The sequence below is a fragment of the Sporothrix schenckii genome (genome assembly GCF_000961545.1).
Source record: "Sporothrix schenckii 1099-18 chromosome Unknown Cont47, whole genome shotgun sequence".
Taxonomy (NCBI): Eukaryota; Fungi; Ascomycota; class Sordariomycetes; order Ophiostomatales; family Ophiostomataceae; genus Sporothrix; species Sporothrix schenckii.
This window is the reverse complement of record NW_015971148.1, coordinates 3,604,113-3,625,383: the sequence shown is the minus strand read 5'-3', so window position 1 is coordinate 3,625,383 and position 21,271 is coordinate 3,604,113. Positions and strand designations below refer to the sequence as shown.

At 54.0% G+C, this 21,271-nt stretch overlaps 10 protein-coding genes across 10 annotated transcripts; 7 read left to right on the top strand and 3 right to left on the bottom strand.

Annotated features, from left to right (window-relative positions):
- Positions 1 to 226: 226 nt before the first annotated feature.
- Positions 227 to 2,202, bottom strand: SPSK_04090 (uncharacterized protein; the record flags this gene model as incomplete). Its single annotated transcript, XM_016730901.1, has 4 exons — positions 227 to 585; positions 638 to 670; positions 749 to 2,056; positions 2,115 to 2,202. 4 exons carry the CDS (start codon positions 2,200 to 2,202, stop codon positions 227 to 229), a joined length of 1,788 nt encoding a protein of 595 aa, XP_016585696.1.
- A 115-nt stretch (positions 2,203 to 2,317) lies between these two features.
- SPSK_04688 (uncharacterized protein) lies at positions 2,318 to 2,659 on the top strand (the record flags this gene model as incomplete). Its single annotated transcript, XM_016731488.1, has 1 exon — positions 2,318 to 2,659. The coding sequence occupies one exon, from the start codon at positions 2,318 to 2,320 to the stop codon at positions 2,657 to 2,659; it is 342 nt and encodes a 113-aa protein (XP_016585695.1).
- Positions 2,660 to 4,530: 1,871 nt separating this feature from the next.
- SPSK_04617 (tubulin-binding prefolding complex subunit GIM3) lies at positions 4,531 to 5,018 on the bottom strand (the record flags this gene model as incomplete). The annotated part of the gene is made up of 2 exons (XM_016731418.1): positions 4,531 to 4,923; positions 5,004 to 5,018. 2 exons carry the CDS (start codon positions 5,016 to 5,018, stop codon positions 4,531 to 4,533), a joined length of 408 nt encoding a protein of 135 aa, XP_016585694.1.
- Positions 5,019 to 5,809: 791 nt separating this feature from the next.
- On the top strand, positions 5,810 to 6,238 carry SPSK_10583 (uncharacterized protein; the record flags this gene model as incomplete). Its single annotated transcript, XM_016736929.1, has 4 exons — positions 5,810 to 5,905; positions 5,973 to 6,004; positions 6,069 to 6,150; positions 6,212 to 6,238. 4 exons carry the CDS (start codon positions 5,810 to 5,812, stop codon positions 6,236 to 6,238), a joined length of 237 nt encoding a protein of 78 aa, XP_016585693.1.
- Positions 6,239 to 7,710: 1,472 nt separating this feature from the next.
- Positions 7,711 to 9,325, top strand: SPSK_04212 (uncharacterized protein; the record flags this gene model as incomplete). Its single annotated transcript, XM_016731023.1, has 3 exons — positions 7,711 to 7,901; positions 7,999 to 8,026; positions 8,105 to 9,325. 3 exons carry the CDS (start codon positions 7,711 to 7,713, stop codon positions 9,323 to 9,325), a joined length of 1,440 nt encoding a protein of 479 aa, XP_016585692.1.
- A 1,782-nt stretch (positions 9,326 to 11,107) lies between these two features.
- Positions 11,108 to 12,536, top strand: SPSK_04271 (uncharacterized protein; the record flags this gene model as incomplete). Its single annotated transcript, XM_016731082.1, has 3 exons — positions 11,108 to 11,234; positions 11,298 to 11,476; positions 11,811 to 12,536. The coding sequence occupies 3 exons, from the start codon at positions 11,108 to 11,110 to the stop codon at positions 12,534 to 12,536; spliced, it is 1,032 nt and encodes a 343-aa protein (XP_016585691.1).
- A 1,066-nt stretch (positions 12,537 to 13,602) lies between these two features.
- Positions 13,603 to 15,644, top strand: SPSK_04072 (uncharacterized protein; the record flags this gene model as incomplete). The annotated part of the gene is made up of 3 exons (XM_016730883.1): positions 13,603 to 14,399; positions 14,708 to 15,263; positions 15,300 to 15,644. The coding sequence occupies 3 exons, from the start codon at positions 13,603 to 13,605 to the stop codon at positions 15,642 to 15,644; spliced, it is 1,698 nt and encodes a 565-aa protein (XP_016585690.1).
- Positions 15,645 to 15,925: 281 nt separating this feature from the next.
- Positions 15,926 to 16,297, top strand: SPSK_04669 (uncharacterized protein; the record flags this gene model as incomplete). Its single annotated transcript, XM_016731469.1, has 1 exon — positions 15,926 to 16,297. One exon carries the CDS (start codon positions 15,926 to 15,928, stop codon positions 16,295 to 16,297), a length of 372 nt encoding a protein of 123 aa, XP_016585689.1.
- A 1,371-nt stretch (positions 16,298 to 17,668) lies between these two features.
- Positions 17,669 to 18,667, bottom strand: SPSK_04440 (uncharacterized protein; the record flags this gene model as incomplete). The annotated part of the gene is made up of 2 exons (XM_016731247.1): positions 17,669 to 18,038; positions 18,123 to 18,667. The coding sequence occupies 2 exons, from the start codon at positions 18,665 to 18,667 to the stop codon at positions 17,669 to 17,671; spliced, it is 915 nt and encodes a 304-aa protein (XP_016585688.1).
- Positions 18,668 to 19,118: 451 nt separating this feature from the next.
- On the top strand, positions 19,119 to 20,851 carry SPSK_04169 (uncharacterized protein; the record flags this gene model as incomplete). Its single annotated transcript, XM_016730980.1, has 2 exons — positions 19,119 to 19,124; positions 19,412 to 20,851. 2 exons carry the CDS (start codon positions 19,119 to 19,121, stop codon positions 20,849 to 20,851), a joined length of 1,446 nt encoding a protein of 481 aa, XP_016585687.1.
- Positions 20,852 to 21,271: the final 420 nt, after the last annotated feature.

Genomic DNA, 21,271 nt, shown 5'->3' with positions numbered 1-21,271 from the left:
TTCCTTTGTAATGTAAATACACAGTGCGTCCATCTTTTCTTGCGCTGATAAATATTCAAAATTCAATGTCTCATATCTTCCTCAGCCCAGCACCATTCGAGGAGACATGTCTACGGTAGCTATTATTTTGCCTCATATTTCGTCCTCATTGTCCTTACTGCTTCAATTCGCTTTGTGTTTGTTTGGATTTGGTTGATAAGCCGGGGCTCGAGCCTCGGTCGGTTGTTTACACGGTCTCCTTTTGCAGCTCGGGATTCATCGGCTGTTGTAGAGGTTGCCCCAGGCGCTGTTGTGCATGTAGAAGACGCCGCTGTCGCTGCTCCTCGACTTTCCGCTGCATCTCAACCTTGCGCTCGCGCAGGGCAATGCAAAACTTGCTGCCAGCCCGAATCTGCTCACCCTTCCAGATGAACACAAAAGGGATCGCACACATCAACAGGCTCAGGCCGCCCAAAAGACTGCAAGCACCGGGAATCGTTAGGCGCTTGAACATGGCCGTGGCTGCCAGGGGCAATACGGTGGCAAGAAGGGACCGGCAGCACGAGGCGGCAGCATTGGCAGATGCCGCAAAGATTTCGTAGGCGTCTATAGCGAGTTAGCAAGGTCCTCACTGTAGAGAGAGGGAAACGGAGCATACCGGTCAAGTAATTCAAAAGAGCAATAAAGATCACTAAACGGAAGAAGAAATACGTCGAGCGTTAGTTTATTATCAACAAATTGAAAAACGTCCGGGTGGGGGAGTACGCACACATGAATCCTAGGCCAAAGGGGATACCAGCCAGCATGGGTGCCACGAAGGAGATGTCGGCCTTGGCTGTCCAGCCTAGCCAGAACAAGCTGATCACAAAGACGGGTCCACCAAGACAGGCCAGCGGCAGGCGGCGGTACTCCTCTTGCTTGGTCCAGGCCTCGCCACGGTCAATGGCGTTCAGCAAGTAGTTGTCGTAGGCGTAAAAGATGGGTATTGACAGGAGGGTGCCGGCGCCAATGGCCAGAAAGATGAGGCCCTCGACGCCGGGACTGAACTTGTAGATATCCACAAAGACGAGGGGAAAGGCGGTAAAGGTCATGTAGAAGATGGCATACAAAAGGGCGAGGTAGATGCAGACACATGACACAATGAGCTCCGAGATGATCATGCGCAGAGGGCGCGTCAGGACGATCGTGGCCAGTTCGCGCAGATTTTTCTTCTCAAGCTCGTGCGGCGCCACAATGTTGGCCTTGGGGTCCTCTTTGCGCATGCGCACGGCACGGCGCTTTAGCAGAATCGGCCCATACGTCTCGGGCAACAGTGCGAGCGGGACCAGGGACACGCCGGCGTAGATGAGTGCAATCCAAAAGGTCCAGCGCCAGCCAATGGTGGCCGAGCAGTAGCCGGAAATAATGGGGGCAAACAAGGGGCCGAAGACGGTCATGGCCATGAACATGGACATGGCGCGGCCGCGGGTGCGTGCCGAGCCAAAGACGTCAGCCAGAATGCCCGTGACAACGGCGATGGGGGCGCTGGCAAAGACGCCGGTGAGCAGGCGGAACACGAGGAAGCCGGCCCAGTTGGGTGCCAGGGCGCAGGCCATGGTCCAGATCATGAAGAAAACAAACGTCACAAGAACCAATGTGCGGCGGCCGTACTGCTCACTGAGCGGCGCCCACACGAGAGGCCCCAGAATGTAGCCGACCAGGTACGTGGACACGGGCAGCACCATTTGCGTGGACGACGTCACGCCCCACTCCTTCGCCATGTAGGGCACAGCGTTGCTTGGAAGCGCACTGCCCATTGTGCTGTTGATGATGGATGTCATGGTTGTGATGAGGATGGTGATTTTCCGCGTCTTGGACCAGTTGTAGGGGTTCTCCGGGTCATTCTCCTCCCAGGCCACGATCAGGGTCTCGTTCTCGCTGTTGGACAGGCTCGGTGTCCGCTGGTTACCTCCGGGCCTTTTGGTGCCGTCGTCGTCCAGCTGTATTCGTTCGCCGACGGTGTTGTCGGCTGCCTCCTCGCGGTACCGGTCCTTTGCGTCTTTCTCGTCAACGGCGCGGATGATCTTGTGAAGACCATCTGCTTGTGTTAGCTACAACACATGCACCGAGGCAACCAATTCTCTCTGCATACGTACGATGTTGCTGTATCTGATCAATTTCATTCTGGTCTATTGCTTGCTTGTTCTGGTGAACTGCGGCTGTCGATGGTGATTTGTCGTCCATTTTTGTTGAATCATGCCCGTCCCCACGGCAGTGGGTAGTATGCCGTAGCGACCGAGGTCTGGTCGATCCTTGTCCCGGGGCAGTAGAATTCAAAGAATGGCTCCCACTTATAACAATGGAAATGGAAATGAAGCGAAATAGAGGCGGAAATGGCGGTGCCGAGATAGCAAGCAAAAGCCCAACAAACGGAGTCCGATTTCCGACAGACCTTGTGATTGTAACTTTCGAGCAAGCAGACCGTGTTGTGTTATTCGTCGAGCGCCAGTGCGACTATTCGACACAGGTTGGAAGTTTGAAAATGGAACAAGAGAAAAAGATCGTCAGATTGAAGGAGGTCAAGGACCGGAAGGTCCAAGGGGAGAAGGTGACCGTGGAAAGAACAGAAACCATGGCAAGCGGAAAGAGCGAACCCGAGAGAGAAACGAAGCAACGGAGATATGGGGGAGTAGGCAATTGAGAAGGGAGGAACAACCGAGATAAAAACAGAAGGAAAGAAACCGAGTCAAATTTCAAAAAGGAAGGAGCGAAGCAATGGGGAAACAACAAGGCGGCGAACGATACGCAGCGACTAACACGCATGATTATGGAGCATACTACCCTATTTCCACAGTCTGTCGGCCATTTTCTTATATGATTTTCATTGGGTCCAACCTCCGTAGTCTTGTTCAATGCTTGAGCACGGTGTACTGCACTGGTCCCAGGACCAGAAGAAAAAAGGCGTGCCCATCCATTCCCCCTCTTGCCCCGGAAATCGCAAATAACACGCCCAGTGCCTTGTCCGGCCCGGGAAGGAGCTCCACTTTTTGTGAAGGAACGCAGCTGCGTCCACTCTTTTGGAGGTTTCCTTACTCCGTAGACAGAGCACAATAGGCAAAGCCCCAGTCCCGGTTCTTCGTTTCGAGACTTGCTTCCGATTCCTCTATGAAGGCAGTTGCGACAGGAGACCTTTTTGTTGCGTCCGATAAGGCGCGAGCAAGCGCGGGTAGTACAACGGGGACACCGCAAAGTCCACACATCAACCGGGCCTCGAACAAGACGAGATGTACGGTGTAGCAGCGGCGTGCATTGGTCACATCAGCATCGGAGTCGAAAATAAAGCGTGCAAGGTGGTCAGCGCGCCTCTCAAAATGGGCTCCGAAAATCGCCCGGTGCGGGCCAGAACCACTCTCTGCTCGTCACATTAGGCGCGGCATAAGTGCGGCACTCTTGCGCGTGGCAAGTTGGAGACGTATTCATTGCAGACAGCTGTGGATGATCGACATGCGAAGAGGATGACTGGCGAAGAGCGTGCTTGGACACTGTGAGCTGTTGTACGACGCACGGAGTAATACAAAGAGACCTATCGACTGTCTTCAGAGCACTACCGAGGGACAATAATTGGAGAAGGAGGAGGTGGGCATCGGCCGTCTTAGCCGGAGGGAAGGAGCGATAGCGAACAGAATGCAGCACCCAAAGCGGCAATGGCTGCCGGGGGACATGCGGGCCGCAAGAACAAGGGCGGCAAGAAAACGGGGAATCAGTGCAACAGTTGTCGCACTTTGTAGGATGTATATTATCTGATCACTTGTTGGAAAAGAAGAAAAAATCAAGGTCAAAAAGACAAAAAAAGACAAAATATGGCAAGCTTCACGACGTACAGCCGTACGCCCAATACATGGAAGACCTTTGGCCGGGGTCGGGGCTAGAGTGGAGCACCAACAAAATGGACCCGAATCCAAAGTGGCCACAGGGACGGAAGGCGGGGCGGATAGAGAATAACAGAAGGAGCCAAGCACCAAAGCCGCCCGACTGGCTTGATCTCGCGGCTTCGCGTTTAAGAGTCAGTAGTGGGAGGGCTGGACAAACAGACAAGATGGCCGTATGGCCGCAAGGTTGCAAAGAGCGGTCGCAATGGCGGGCTCAGTCTCGGCCGGCTGGGCCCATTTTTATTAACACTTTCACCATACGAATCATTGACGTAGAAGACAATAGCAGCTTCACAAAAGCTGACGTTTTCGGCCACCAAAGCACAGGCGTCACAGACTGCAGTTGGTTCTTGTTGAGTAGGCTTATACGTTTTGAATCGAGACCATTTCGCCCAAAGAAAAAGACGTGACAAACGAAGCCCTGAAACTGGAAACCCAAAGCCATTTTTTTCCACAAACAGACGGCGGCGACGCAAAGGACCATGTTTCAGAACAAGGTCGTGGCTGTGGGTATAAAGGCTGCATTGAGATGCTAAGATGGAAACGCTGCAGGAAACAGGCCCAAAATATACAAGAGAAAAGGGGCGGCACAGGTAAACACGCAATCGAGGAGGACAGGCGGCAAGCAACGGCCCGCCGCTTCTCACGTCTCCAGGTTGATGCTCCGGCCAAACCGTGCATACAGGTCCACCTTGAGCCGTGTCATATCCTCCCGCACCGAGCTCAATGACTCCTCCAGCGACCCAATCTCCTCCTCCATCTTGGTCGAGGACGCCTCGACCATCTTGAGCGCTTTTGCCGCCTTGACCTGGAAAAAGGCGTCGCCGACCTTGTACGGCACCTTGTCGTCCTCGTCGACCAGCTCCAACTCTGTGCTGATGTCGTCCAGCTCCTCCTTGGCCTTGTTCTTCGCCTTGAGCTGCTCCTCCAGGTTCAGCTCGCGCTGGTGCAGCCGGCTGAACTTGTTGATCTTTTCCTGGTCCTCGCGGCGGACCTCGGCCTCGGGGCCCGCGGCCTCCTCGTCTTCTCTGCTGAGCTGGGCATGGTTAGCGGTGAAAAATAAGAAGAACCAAGTAGAGGGTCTATGGGGACGTGGGGACAGTGCAAGAGACTGACCATTCGCCGTTGCATGGTGGACGTCCGTCGAGATGCTATTGCTATAGGTATGCTGTAGGTGATGCAAACTGTTGTCACGTGTGTTGCGTACTGCGAAAGGTGTGCAAGAAATCCCGTATGGCGCGTATCGTTTTTGCCACAGCTCCGTGTATGATGAATAGGTGTGCAGCAGCGTCGTCGTTGTTGCGTAATGAGGTGTCGTCGCGGTCGTACAAAATGGTGTCGTCGTGAATGGCAAGCTACAGGATCAGACCAAAGAAAAGGAGAAGCTTTTCACTCTTGGTGCTTGACTGCCCCACCAAATGGCGCTGCAAGTTATGTCGGAGCGGGGCGCTGTAGGTAAGATACTATTATCGACCAGATAGGCAAGCACCTATATGCCCTAAACCAAGCAAGAAGAGACATCCGTATTTCAAACACAATCATACCACGTCGGTTGACACATACTATATTCAAAGAACATACAACTCAATGCCAATTTATAGTCTGACGTTGCCCATCCTATTGTGACATTCCCCATTGGGCGGTACGATTGTCCTTGCACAGCAACCCCTCTCCAAACTGTGGCTGCCAGCTTCCGCCACAAGTTGCCGCCTTTCCCCACCCTGTTACCTAATGTTCAGTGCAGGCACGACGCGCCAAACGCGACTCCGCTTTTGAGTACAGGCGTCTCGTCAACATCTAACCCCAAACTGCGTGACGACAAACGAACGACAACAACACACGACGACCTCAATCACGAATGCGAACAACGTCATAAACCGCCCAAAATTCTGTCAAAAGACCCCTACTCCACACTAGCAGCAATGGCACCCGGACAGAAATTGTACCCGCGCGCGACGGTCAAGAAGATCGTCAAGGCGCACGCAAACACGAACCTGAGCCGCAACGCCGATGTCCTTGTGAGTGATGCAATGCCGGACCAGCAAGCGAACTACAGCTAACAACTCTTATTTTCTCACTGTTCAGATCTTCCTCGACTATCTCCTCTTCATGCAGACGTATGTGATGGCAGCCTTCCCCGGTCCACACACCCACACCGGCACAGCCCAGCTAACAAGACAGCCTTGTCAAGGAAGCATCGATTGAGTCGAAGCGCGGCGGTGAGCGCGGCATCACGGCACGCAGCGTCAAGAGAGTGACGGCGGTGAGTCGCTTTTTGCACCACATGGTCCAACATGTCGACGTGATATACTAATTTTCTAAAGGACACTGTCCTCAAGTTCAAGGGTTGAAGCGCGCAGGAGACCATGGCATGAACGACCGCGACCACGAACACGACCACAACAGCAACGGCACATATTGGCATCAATACCCGTACCGTTGGAAACAAACGAGAATGCCTAGCAAAATCGGTATCAAATGACACCCGCCAGCAACGGCCCGCCTCTACTATAAATCGACCGTGCTCGACAATGCATGGCGCTTCGAACATTTGTCGAGGCGCTGCACACAAACCCTGGAAGAACCTTTCGAGAAGCAGCAGCATCGGAAATGCGCAGTTCACATTTCTGGGGAACGGTCCAAATACCGTCGGCGCGCAACGTCGAGACGAACCGTACTATTGGCGGACAAACCAAGATGGGGGTCAGTGTCGAATGGATTCTACAGCTGCGCACAGATCAGCTAGGCCTCCTCATAGGACGGAGGCCAAATGGGAAACTGTCCGGACCATTTCGCTATCAAATTGTTTTGCACAAGAAGTTGCCAATGTCACGACAGCTGGACCCAGGTAAGGAGACCAAGCCAACAGAACGGAAACAAACAAACAAAAATAAAAAAGAAGTTAATACCAAGATGGATTTTCGCGCTCAATGTTGTGCAACCGTTGTTGTGTCGTGTCGTGTCGGTCGTTTCCTCAGGCCGTGATATCCGGTACAGCACCAGAGCATGTCTCGTGCCCAGTTGCTCCTTCGCTCGTTTGCTGGTTGTTGCTCTCCAATCTTCGTTTGTGGGTACAGGGGGCAGTAGAACCAAACAGAGCCCATAGAATCCTCCCAGGCACCACTAGCAGTGCTAGCTCCAGGGCCTGGCCCAGCTGCGCGCTGATTGGCCCAACAAGGAAGACAGTCGCGTGGGGTAGAAGGCGACGGAAGGCAAGAGCGCACCAACGCACCTCTTCAACCTGCCTGTAGAAGGCAGAGAGACAAGCGGTTGGTTCCTGCCTTGTTGCGCTGGGGGATATCAAAACACCAAACGGTTGTTTTTTTTTCGAGTCACTCCCACGGTACAAAACAAGAAGGCACTGGTTTTCTTAGCTTACCAAACAAAACCACATCTCGAAATAATCAAAATTGAAGCATCTTCACTGACCTCTCCGTCGTCCACCACTCCAAAAGCATTCACAGCCTCACCCGCATTGCCAATTCCTGTTTTTTTTTTTCCTTCTCCGTCCCGTACCCGACTTGTTTGGAGCAGCTATTTTAGGCCACGCACCCAATTCTTAGCTGTCCTTGCGTCCTTTTCCCTCTTTTTCCTCTCTTCCCCTTCTTTCCTCTTCCTTTTGTCCTTCTCGTTTCTCCAATCTTTGCTTACATCGTGCAGTCATCCTCTGCTCGGCATTCTCCTCTTCATCTCCTCCATCGACAACTTCTTGCGTCCAACGCTCTCGTCGTCGCTCCTCCAACCCTCGATCTTCGATCCCAAACCCAATTCCCAAAACGAGGCTTGCCTGACCAAGCAACCAGCATAAACCCAATCAAACACAATGGCTGCGTCTGCTGTGCAAAATCCTGCGGCTCCTACCGACGCCAAGTCGGCCAAGAAGAAGAAGGCCAAGGCCAGCCGCACCGAGTCGCCTGCTCCGACCGCTTCGTCTGAGAAGGCTGTGTCGGTGGCACCCAATGACGCCAACGGCGATGACTCGGGCGAGCCTGCTTACCTGCGGGAGCTTTCCAAGTGCGTTCCAGTACCCCCATCGAAGAAAACGGCTGCATGTCGGCACCAGATGGCCCGAGGCGGCATTGGAATGCTAACATGTCTTTTTTAATTTCAGGAACATCCGCAACATCAACAAGAAGCTCGTAAGCTGGCCTCAAGACTCCCCACAGACCTTCTAATCTGAACACATTTGCTCACCCAAACTCCTCTCCCTGCTGTAGACGAACGCGTCCAAAACCGATGGCCTGATTGCCGAGCACAAGGACAAGACCCTTGACCAGCTCGTCGCCCAGAAGATTATCAACGCCGACCAAAAAGCCCAGATCCTCAAAAAGCCCTCCCTTCAGGCCCAGCTTGCCCAGCTCGAGGAGCAGTACAGCCAGTTCAAGAAGCTCGACTCGGAGTACCGCCAGCGCCTGGTCTCCGACAAAACCGAAGTCACCAAGGCCCTGACGGACAAGTTTGAGAAGGAGAAGGCCGATGCTGTGCGCGAGGCGTCTGCGGCAGCCGCTGCTGCCGCCGAAAAGAACCTGCACGACAGCCTCTTGACCGTGTCCCAGTTCCTCCGCCTCGCTGCTGCTCGCCGCGCCGACGACCAGAACCAGCAACAGGACGAGAACCTTGCCCTCGAGGGTGTGCTCTTGCAAGTGTACTCGGGCGACGAGAACGGCGTGGCCACCATGCTGAAGCTCGTCCAGGGCACCGACGAGACGACCAAGGGTGTTTCCAACGAGTCTCTGCAGACGACATTCGCCCAGGTAAAGGCTGCTGCCGCCGCTAACGCCGGCGCTCTGGTCGTGTCTGAGGCCTCGGAAGAGCCTGCGTCCGAGGCTCCCGCCACCCAGGTCGGCTCCGACCCGACCCTCGTACACGCCAGCCTGACCGAGATTGAGGCCGGCACCGATACCCCGCTCGTGGAGGCTGCGGGTCTCACCAACGGCCACACTGACGAGTCGGCCGATGCCGCCCCGGCCGCTCTTGCGAACGCCAATGTCGGCGACGATGCCGCGAACTCGGTGGCTGAGAACCAGTGGGATGCCACGAACGGCACCAAGGACCTGACCATGTCACAGGAATGGGTGCAGGTGCCCCGCGACCTTGCCGAGACGGAGACCGGCATCGCTGCTACCACTGCCGCGGCCGGTAACACGCAGTCTTGGGCCGATGAGCAGCCCGACGTGGCCCCGCCGGCCGCTGCTCCGGCTACGCCGAACGCGGCTGCGGACGACGGTTTCCACCAGGTGCAGCGCCACAACCGTGGCCGTAGTGAGCGCGACGGTTTCCGTGGCGGTCGCGGTGGCGGATTCCGCGGTCGCGGCCGTGGCGGTGACGGTCGTGGCCGTGGCCGTGGTGGCCGTGGTCGTGGTGGCGGACCTGGCGGTGAGAATGGCGGCAACGGCGGCAACTTCCATCGCGGCCCACGTCGCAACGAGGAGTCATAGGGTGGCTCTTGCGGCGGCTTTAATGGCTCCGGCATGAGCGAACCGCACTCTCAATGGTAGTCCCTGTTTCGATGGTTTGGCATCGAACAAACTCCAAGCGCTTTTCCTCTTTTCTCGAAGATTTTTATATCTCAGTCTTCGACTATACCCGTTTCTAATTCTACCTATGCGGTGGGAACAACCAACAAAAACCACAAAGACAAAAACTACGACCGGACCCAGGCACACGCTGTCTTGCGAGCCTCGGTCCCATACTTTTCATAATCTTGTTCATCTAGCATTTGCTCGGCTTTCTCTGCGTTTTCTTTCCACTTAAACTTCTTTGATGTCCTTTGTACCATTGTCACCTTTTCGTCTTTTCACATTTACGCCTTTCCGCCTTTTTCTTTGCATTGCATTTTGAACGAGCGCATATCCACATCGGAAAGGGAAACAAAAACGGAGGCCATCCACAATATTCACATATATTTGACGGCGGGAAGAAGAATGGAACGATGGGGACGGGAAGGGAAAAGGAACAGGAGGGTAGGAGCTGTGAGCGGGGAAGTTTGACGATTGAATGTCCTGTCAGTTTTATCTTGCATGGCGACATCTGGAAAACAGAAAAGAAAGAAAGGGAAAAAAAAGGTTGGCATGTGTGGGGTGTGTCATTTTATTATCATCACCACCATGATGCGGAGGAAGAACATAGAACGGAAAAGGAAAAGAATGGGAAAGACAGTTGTCAGTGGACGGGGGGTGAATGCTTGAATAGGTCATCAAGGACCAGGACGGTAAACAAAAATACAAATAAAAATCTAAACAGCTTTCCAAAAGGGGGCTGGCCATATGAAAATAAGACTGGACCAAATGCCTCGTGAAGTCACTGCGAAGGTGCTGTTTTTGGTAATGATGTAACTGATAAAGTGCACGGATTATGATGGGCGTATAAGGAGGCCTGTGCTTGTACCTCAAAACATTTGTGGGACAACTCCATCCCGTGGTTTATTTGTTGATATTTCTAGATATATAAATACATGAAAATCAGGAAAATACAATGAAAGAACGTGGGCCAGTCTTGTTTAATATATATATATATCCATTTATATATATACGATCAAATGGTATCTTCTCACTCTTTTTACAAAACCAACTCGATGAACCTTTGTTTTATTAAAGAAGACTTTTTCTATAATTTGTATCAAAGTGGCACTTAATTTTCTCCGTAGTTGAGCGCAAGATTGCACACAGATCCAAACTGAGATTACCTCGTTGGATTGCCTCTTGGCCTTGAGTGACAGCCCTTTCGGTTTGACATGTGTACGACAGAGTACCATTAGACTTTTTAGCGTTAAGCGTAACATAAACATCGACCGATGACGTGTAGATGATTGTGAAGACAAAAGAAACCCATGAATATAAATGTTATAAGGGCCGCGGTCCTGTCTTTCTCGTTGGTGAGGACCGCTGCCAACAATGAAACTTGTCGAGATACCGTCAACAATTTCCACGACAACTCCTCCGTTTCGGTCTCGTCCCTGAATTCAAAATGGCCAAACAGGGCCGTCTTCAAAATGCCTATTTCCTGATATTACTGCCACTACTTTCCCTGTCGTTATTGTGTATTTCAGTATCAACAGCCAGCAAATTCGACAAAACATCTACACGAGAAATCAAAGTTGCTCAGGAGACCACGTCACCTTGGCCGTCATGTGCGGTAGGAACGAGCATAAGTGTGAATATACAGGAACGAGACGCATCGCACACAAGCTAAATACTACCCAGACTATCTGTTTCGAGAAAATGGCCAAGGAGCTCGCACCGCCGATGACGGCTTTTCCACAACTTTGTGCCGCTAGCCAAAACTCACCACTTGTCCAGGATATCGGGGGTTGCCTTCATTCGCACTGTTCCCCGGCGGATGCTCTAGGTGAGGCTCCCGTTTTTCTGTTGACTTCTTGCTCATACTGACACCGTCCGCGCGTTCCTTCAGACACCTTTCGTACGCTGTCTCGGCTTTGCCAATGGCCAACGCGGTCCCGCAAGGCCAGACTTGTGGCTCTATTTGCCATCCAGGTGCCGGCAGTTATCTGTCTTGCCCTGCGGCTGTTCGGGCGTATAAAGCAGGCAGCTAGGCTTGCCATCGATGACTATCTGGTGGCGCTGCTGACGGTGAGTGGGATGAGTCGCTTCTGCGGTTCTAGAGCTCTATGAAAGCTTGCTGGTGTTGACGCTGTCGCAGCCTGTCTTTATCGCGTTTCTGATCGTCGGCCAGTACGGCAAGTAGCACTGTCCTCTCTGCAACAAATGGGCTCGGGAAGCTCCAACTGTTTCTAACGTTGGTCTACTTTGCAGCCGCCGTGGTTGGATTTGGCGTCGACATATGGACTTTGCTGAACGACACGATTGTCCAAGCTATGCGAGTGAGTCTTGCACGTTCTGCTCCGGGGTGTTGACGTACGCATTTCGCGTTAAATAAAGCTGACCACATGACGACCTCTGGCAGGCATTCTACGTTGACGAGGTGCTGTACCTCGCCATTTTGACCTTGATTAAGCTGTCCCTCCTCTTCCTGTATCTCCGTGTGTTTGCACCCCAAGCACCACCGACCACACGTGAAGCCCGCCGCTACAGAGGCCACTACCGCACGTTCCGCATCGCCGTATTTGTGCTCGCCGGGCTTGTGCTCCTGCCAAACATCATCTTCCTCGTTCTCGACGCCTTCCAGTGCCGCCCCGTCAGCACTGTCTGGGCACGGTGGACGTCATCGTCTGTCCCCCAGCACCAGCAGCCGTACGCCTGCCTCAACGTGCGTCTCTTGGCATACGTGGCGGCAGCGTTTGGCATCGCCCAGGACGCGGCCATCCTGCTGGTGCCCTGGCCGCTGTTGTGGCTGCTCCGACAAAGCCTGGTCCGGCCGTCGCCGGCGTCATCCGTCAGGACGTCTCCTGCCGCGACGGCTGTCATGGTCACGGCTTTTGCCATGTTTGGTCTCGGCGTCTTCGTGCTCGTCACCAGCTGCGTCCGTCTGCACTTTCTCGTGCACTTTGCCACGACCTCGCTCAACCCAACCTGGGACAACACCGACAGCCTCATCTGGTCCGGGCTCGAGGTGTCTGTGTCGGTGATTGTGATGAGCCTGCCCACAGTGCGGGCAATGGGCCAGCAGGCCTGGCGACACTGGTGGCCAAAGGGAAAAGCAAAGTCGAGGGCGAGGCAGAACGGGAGATAGCCGTTGGTAAAGCGTGACAGTCGGCGGCAGTTGGCGGTAGTCCTGCTGCGGCACAACCATTGTGCCGTATTTTGGGGTCATGGTTGGTGTCAGGGTTCGAGAGACGGGCGACAGTAAGAGCTAGAAAACGAAGATCACCAGTGCTGCAATTATTTTGCGTCGACGGGCGTTCCGGGACATCTCGGGCAGGGGAACTGCGGTGCACCTTGAGAAACGAGGTTTGGAGGAGGAAAACGAGTAATACAAGAAGAAATTCTAATGGGTACACGACCACAAGAGCAAGCAGGATCAACGCACGAGTCCTGGATGGAGTTGAACGACCCGGTTCCTGCCGCACAGGGCCTCGATACTGCAGTCGGTGCAGTCGGCGGTGGTCTTACGAGGTGAAAAGAAGCGTCGTCATCATGAGTCCGGAATACCGCAGAACAAATGTTTTGAAACCAAAGTCTGGCTAGAAAGTGGCGAGGAAGGAACGAACGGCATGGTGGGCTGTTCTTGCCGTTTACAGCGCACTGAACGAGAACTGTGGTATTGCAGCGCTCTTGTGCGCTCTATTTTGCCCGAATCCAATTCGATTGTTATTTGCATATCGACGCTGTTTTTCTGTGGAATTTCGTATGACAGATCTTTGCGTTTCAACAAATTACCCATCCAATGCATGGCATTGTCACACCGTTTTTCTGATGTGATGTCAGCTTTGCTCTTCCATCGCACCTACCCTATTACAGTTTTGCTCCAAGTCAGATCGTCCCCACCACAAATGCTTACCACGTCAGAAATGGGAAAGCACCATGCCAAACCGACCCGCACCTCCCCAAAGCAGGTGCTATCCGTACCTCTGCCGAAAGAAGCAGGTCCACAACAGCTCCTTCCGATCTTAATACAAACACATCGTCTCTGCTCGAACCGCATCCTCTTTCGCGTCTCATCCCTCCTACGTCTCGACTCTCTCAACATCACCAAGTCAATTATTGGATGCAATTGAGTCTGCCCTAGACCCCTTCACAGCCCTTCTACATTCTTCTGTTTCTTCTCATTTTCTTCTTTCCTCTACCTACCCGCCACCATGGCGTCCATCGACGACAAGTCCAAGCAGGCGACAATGGGCCACATGAACCGCGAGCACACCCTTGACCTCGGCCTCTATCTGCGCTTCGTCAATGGCCTCTCTGCCAAGCAGCTCGCTGCCGAGGGTGCGCCCGAGCTCGTCGACATTGACTTGAATGCCCTCTACATTCGCACGGCCACCACCGGCACCGTCCACGTCGTACCCTTCACCCCACCCATGACGTCCTGGGACGACCGCCGCCAGCGCATCATTGCCCTCGCCATGGATGCCCGCAAGGCCTTTGGCGTGCCTCTCCCAGAGCATAACGCGCGGCCTTCTTCTGCATCTACTGCGTCTTCATCGTCTTCGTCACCAACTGGCTCCCCTGCCACCACCACGAAAGAGCCCGTCACTTTCAAACTACCAGGTGCTTTCCAATTCCTCGTCATGTTTGGCGTCGTCCTCTACTTTGTCCTCTGCGGCCTTATGTATACTGGCCGCGACGAAACCGCCTCCAACACCTGGGCCCGCGTCCTCGGCGCGGTCGGCGTCACCGAGCGCAACTTCATCTTTGGCGGCGCCGACGGCTTCCGCCTCATGCTGCACCTGACCGCCGTACCCATCCTGGCCATTCATATCGCCGAGGCCTGGTGGATGACCCGCACACGTCTCGCGCCCCGCGGCATGACAGTGCTGTCGCAAGACGGATTGCTTTGGACGGGCCTGACCTTTCTGATCGGCTTCGGCTCGTTCTTGCACTTCGACCGCCTGGCGCGGCAGCAGGCGCGTGCGGCCGCAGGTGTCTCGAAGCAGATGTAAGGCTCTCCAGGAGCGATCCAATTGCATCTGAAGGTGACACAAAACGTGGATAGAGCTCCGTTTTGGCCATAACCGTCCTACAAACGTGCTGCTTCCTGTCTCCGTGGTGTCTGATTGTCTCAAAAGTGCCATCTTCCCTCCGTCTGTGTATCTCTCCATCTCCACGTCACATCTCATGCTTAACGTTATCCTCTGTACAAATATGAATTTCTTGTTTTAGTTTATTGTTGAATGCAAGTGCTATACCAAGACCACTACCGACGCTACTCCTCGTTTCAATCCACCCAGCGTTTCACTTTTACAGATACATCAGCCAACCGACTGCCGCCAGCAGCAGTGCCGACTCCAGCAGCGACGACTGGCGGCCCAGCAAGGCCGCTGCACCACCGTTCTTCTTGGGTGCATTGGATTCCGTCGAGTTGCTCGCCACCGTAGCATTCACGGCCGCCGCAATGTTGGACGCCGTGGCCGCGTCGAGGCGTGCCGCGCACGGGTTCGGCGTGGGCCGCAGCGCCGGCAGCACTGCGCATGCCGGTGCCGTTCGGTTTTCGGTGCCATTCTTACCGTGCTTGCCGTGCTTGCCATGCCCGCTGCTGCTTTCAATCGTCGACACGTTCTGCACGGCTGTCACGTTGTACGTCACAGCCTCGTTGCTGCTAGCCGAGCACAAATCGTTGCTGGCGGCGTCCGCGGCAGCCGCGGCCACGAGGTCGGGCGGGGCTGCGTTTGTGTTGGTCGAGAACGAAACGATGCCGGCATCGGTGGCGCTGTCGTTGTCGCCGCCGTCGTCCTCCGCGCCGGGGGTCGACGAGCAGTTGCTCGCCAGAATGGCCCAGCTGATGGTCCAGTCCGTCGCCGTCGTACCCTGCAGCTTGTCCGTGGCAAAGTGCCAATAGAACGTTGACGGCGCATTGGGCGCAAACGCCGCGGCGTGGCTGGCGTTGCTGGCGTCCAGTGCAGCCAGGTGCTCGAGGTGGAAAAGCCCGCGCGACGAGTTGTGCAACAACACCTCGATGAACAGGTCGAGGGACGCTGCGGCCGGCGCATTTTGCACGGCAAACACGACAGGGAACTTGGGTCCGGGATGGAACGTGGAGCCGTTGCGGGGAAAGACAAGGTCAATTTCGACGGTGGCCGGGAATGTAGGGTCAGCGGCAGCCGGCGTGGCGAACTGCAGCATGGCGACACCCGCCATGACCGACGAGACCAGCATGCTTATGGAGCGCATTGGGAAAGCTTAGTAGCGGAGGGAGCGATGTTGTAAGAAGAAGACGGTGAGCTTTGGTATTCGCTGAACGCCAAGGTTTGGCGTGTGGACAAAATATTGGGAGAGGGCACACGAGAGAGGATGGACGTAAGAAACGAATGACAAGATATAGGCAAGAGAAGGAAGGAGGCAGCCTTGCCTATGAAGGCCAATCTCGCCGGCAACAATACCTCCTACATCTCCCCGAGAAGGATCAAAACAGGCAGTAAGGCGGGAGTTGCGGCAGCGGCCAGGCTAAAACGGGAAGACAAAACAATGCCCAATGATTGTTTCTCAGATGTTTATTCAGTACGGGGCAGACTTGGTGCCGCCGCGATGCGATGGCTGCGGCGTAGCGAGGCAGACGCAGCAGAATGGGACAAGCGAAGTGCAGACGAAAAGCATAGGAAGGCGTCAAGGGACAAAAGCAGGGTACCCCATCACAGAGATCTCGTCTCCTGCACAGCACTTGGTTGGTTGGCAGTGCAGTTTGCAGTCCATGCCGGTCTAGACCTGGACTCTTCTGGCCAACATTATGCTTTCCCGAGGATCAGGATCGCCATATATACGGTGCTGCGCAAGAGGATTGCAGGGCCAAAGGCGCTTGCAGAGTTTCGGCTGATGTGGCTCAATGATAGTTTCCTTTGATGTTTATTGTGCAAGACGGAAGACGCAGCGTTATGACTTTCTTTCTGTTGTATTTTCCCTTTGTCGTTTGATTCTCTCACTCTTCGATCCTATTTAATCTATTCGGAGGTTTCATAGGGCGCAGACTTCACTGCATTCCGTGTGGATCGAGACCACTCATGCGCCACGGCCATGGCCGATCAAGGCGGCACAGCCAAGAGGGTAAAAGAGACAAGCAAACCGGACCGGATAAATGGCGGAGGCCACAATAGAAGGCGCATCCGATCGCCATATCCGAAAGTCAGGTATCGATTTACACTCGTTGGTCCTGGAAAATGTGCATGTTTCAGCTCGGTAAACCAGGCACGACGAACGCGGAGCTCTATGCAATCGTCGGCTCCGGTCGTGGCCGTCGGGGGTGACTTCTAAAGGAGAGGCTCGCGACGTGTCTGAGACTCATTTTCCTTTCAATGAATCGGGCTATTTATCTACCTTGGCTATACTTGGCCATGCAACTATCGGGGCGATCGGCAGTTAATTTGTGCACTGCCTCTCTTGGAAGGTGCAACCCGAACATCAGCGGTAACGTTGGACCCTGACTTTTTTATATTGATCACTTTTGAATTGCATATGACACTGAATGGTTTGAATCATGGGATCGCGGACAGAAATAGAGGCAGTGACCGTGAGTACGCCGCGCTCATGTTGACACGTATGGAAGTCTCGCGATCTTTGTAGGACGTGTCGATATTCGAGTGAGATTAATCATCGTCATCAAAATATCTTGTTACTGTTGATGTTGATGTTTCTTCTATTTCTACTTACACTACTTCTTCATCTCTTTTACCCTTGTTTTCGCCGAGTCACCCTGGATGACTTCGTCTTACGACATACACATAAATACTCCGTATTCCGAATGACAAGTGGAGATGCACCGACGTCGTTTGCTGTACTCCGGAGCGCGGTCGCACTTGCCCCTTTATTTGAAGAATCAACGGCCGCTAATTAGCTGCACAATATTGGCTGCCCTGCTGCCTTTCCTGTTTCGGACTAATCCCGTCAAACCAGGTACGACTGCCCCTCAACATGCCAGGATTGGAGGGGCGCCAAATCCAAAATGGTTGGCTTTAACGCTCTTGCGCAACCTTTCAGTGGAGCCTCTAGTTAGACAGAGCTGTTTGTTGACACACGACAAAAGTGGATCGTATTTTAGCGGTGCCGGTCGTGCCTTCCACCACCGCATCCAAAATTGCCCGCAGGTATCGTGAGATGCCTCATTTCCAGCCTCAAATTAATTCCAAAAAGAAAAAAACTCACGAGACCCGGAGTACGTCGTACTGTTCTATTGCACCTGGAAAAGTCACAGAACCCAATAGGAAATGTTCGAAACTGTCATATGGACTCCAGTCCTTCCCATCCCTTCTCAATTCTTGTGCGTCTTTTGGCCTCCTTATTTCGCTCCCATTCTGACGACACACGATCCTTTTGTTCCACGGGACCGTCGCATCGTACTCGACCCGGTAGACATGGAGCGCGCGTGTGCCACTGCGCCAATTCACCAATGTATGCCAATGTACGCCAATCCAGGCGATGTCGGGCACTCGTGTCCAGGAATGACGGCACACGCCACCTCGTGTAGTTCGTTTGGTCGGCCTTTGTGCTCGGCGCCGTGCTGCCGCGTGTCTCTCTTTCACCCTTTGTGTCATGTGTCTCTGCGCCTTTGTCGCAGCCCTTACCGTGCCGGTTGGCGTTGTTCGAATGTCTTGAGCTCCTTGTGCTTCACGTACGTCGTACTCTTTGTGCTTTTGCCGTTTGTCGTACCAAACCTGTCAGTAGTGCATCGCACATCGCGCCCCCCGTCTCTGTTCGTATCCGTGTGTGCATCCCATACACACCACGTCGTATTCCCCTGGCTAGTTCTCCCTCTTTTCGAGTCCAAAACCACGGCCATTCCACAGGCCGATTTGCTTGATGACATGCCCCCGGCGCGCCATTTGCCTCTCTTGCCTCGTGCTTTCTTGGTCCGTTCGCTCCTTCCCTTTCGTTCACCCTAGCCGCTTTTGATACAATGCCGCCCCGTAGTTTCCACACTTGAGCCTCGACGCCCGCGAAATTGTCCTTGACTTGGTTGCTTTTGGTCTCTTGCGGCCCTTGGCTCGGTCGCTCTTTCCACAACAGCGTCTCGTATTGGCAAATGGGCAAGCACACCCAGTATGCCCCTTCCCTCCCCTGAGACACACGTCGATGAGCCGCCGGCCACACTTTCCGTCTAGGTGTTACTGGGCATTGTTGCTCCTTCCTTGACGTCGCTTCCGTGCCTTCTCCTTTGTGCGCATTTCGTGCGCCTTCCTTCTTTGTGGACCTGCGTGTGTACCTGTTTCGTCTTCTCATCCTTCCCCCTTCTCTTTGTCTTCGCTCTCACTTTCTTTCGCTTCTCCCTCCCCCTTAATCATCACCCTTCTCTCACCAACTCTCTATCTTGAAACTGCCAGGACACCTTTGTGTTGTGTTCCTTGCAGCTTTCGTCCACTCATTCGGATTTTTGTTTCGTTTCAGTTCTTGTCCTTCCTTCCCGTCCCTTTTCCTTCCACAGGCCACCGTCGCCCATCTCGACACTTTTTCTCGCCAAAGTCACGTCTCGCACAAAACAGAAAAGAAAGTCGTCCACGTCATTTGCGTCTTCTTTGTCCGCTCCTTTTCGAATCTTTTCATACGCCTATATCAGTTTGATCTGGTGTACTTTTTTGTCTTGCTTTCTCTGCCGCTCCTTCGTCGCCGACCCTCACTTTCTCTTCGCTTTTTCAGGACTTCACTTCCGCCTGTTTCTCCCAACATTGTCACCATGCGTGTAAGTTTGTGCTTTTTGTAGCATTTGTTTTCAATTGCAGCCCTGTTTTATTCTCTAGGCGACCTCATTTTCCCCTTGCGCCGCCACAGTTTTGCGTATTGGGACTTGCCGAGATACTGGTTCCTTGTACCTGAGCCGGTCCTAGAGCGATCTCCAAAACAAAAACACCAAGTACCAAAACGGCAAAAGGCAGATCACCCGAACATAAGGCACGGCGATCTATGCGCCATACAACCACCATCTTTGTCGCCCGTGTTGCTTCAAAACCAAGATGCTAACGCTCCCAGCTGTCTGCAGCGCTCGTCGCCCTCGGCGCGCAGATTGCCGCTGCCGTCGTGTCCCTGGAGGTCAAAGGCAGCGATTTTGTCAACCCCAAGACCGGCGACCGCTTCCAGGTCGTCGGTGTTGCCTACCAACCCGGTGGCTCGGCCGGCTACAACCCGGAGCTCGGCTTCGACCCCCTCAGCGACGGTGCCAAGTGCCTGCGCGATGCCGCCCTGATGCAGATTCTGGGCATCAACGCTGTCCGCGTCTACAACCTGGATCCTAACCTGAACCATGATGAGTGCGCAAGCATCTTCAACGCCGCCGGCATGTACATGATGATCGACGTCAACTCGCCTCTTGTCGGCGAGTCGCTCGACGGCACCGCTCCCTGGACCACCTACACCTCAAGCTACCTGAACCGCACCTTTGCCATTGTCGAGGCCTTCCGCCACTACCCCAACACTCTGCTGTTCTTTGCCGGCAACGAGGTCATTGCTGATGCCTCCAGCGGTGCTATCGACCCTGCTTACGTCCGCGCAGTGACTCGTGACATCAAGAACTACATTGCCAAGCACTCCGACCGCGTCATCCCCGTCGGCTATTCGGCCGCCGATGTTCGCACCGTCCTTTTCGACTCCTGGAACTTCTTCCAGTGCGCGGAGAGCGGCGACGCCAACGACAACAGCCGTGCCGACATCTTTGCCCTCAACAGCTACAGCTGGTGCGGTGACAGCAGCTTCACCACCAGTGGCTACAACACGCTGGTTGCCGGCTTCACTGGCACCTCCATCCCCGTCTTCTTCTCTGAGTACGGTTGCAATGTTCCCGCGCCCCGTGTCTTCACCGAGGTCGGCACCATCTACAGCGACCAGATGATGCCCGTCTTCAGCGGCGGCGTCGTCTACGAGTACGCCAACGAGGTCTCAGACTTTGGTCTTGTCAACATCAGCTCCGACGGTTCCGTCGACATTCTCCAAGATTTCTACACCCTGCAGAACCAGTACGCCAAGGTCGACTTCAAGACCATCCAGTCCACCAAGGCTAACAGCTCCGTCACCACCCCGCCCGTCTGCAGCTCTAAGCTCATCACGACAAAGGGCTTCGAGACCAACTTCACCCTGCCTGCCCTGCCCCCTGGTGCCGCCGCCATCCTGTCCAAGGGTGTGAAGCCCACCCCCAGCGGTGAGATCATCTCCATCTCCAACTGGAACGTCAACTACACCGTCCGCAACCCCAACGGCACCATCCTCAGCAACCTCGCCGTCAAGCCCCTGTCCAGTGACGCTGTCAACTTGCCCGGCAGTAACACTGCCTCGAGCACTGGCACCGCCACTTCTTCCTCGGGCAGCTCTTCCTCCTCTCCCAAGAAGAACGCTGGCCTTGGCCGCGCCGATCTGATCTGGGCCCCCGCCGTCGCACTTGGTGCCGCTCTGCCCGCTCTCTTTACTCTGCTCTTGTAACGGTGGTCAAAATGATTCGACGACTGGGTTGTGTTGGTAGTGGGTTGAAGTTAAGCTAGCGTGAAAAGCAAGCTTCTTTTCAGTGCCTTAGCTGTTTTGTGCCTGTTTTCCATTTTCAAACCCTGATCCTCCTTGCGTTGTGTTGCCTTTCGAGAAGTAACCTCACATTTTTCGCATCTGCGACGAACGATCGCTTTTCTCTCATGTGTTTCCATGGTGCTCTTTTTATTTCCCTGCTTCCTTTTCTCGTCATTTTCATGTTATCCACTTTCTCTTGTGTCATTACTTTATATCCCCATTTCATTTTCTCTCTAGATCGTTGTCACAATCTGTGATGGATGTAATAGAAAAATCTTGCAACCCTTTAAGTCTCGTCTTTGCCCCGAAATGCCTGGGTGTCTTAACTAGAGAAAAATATTG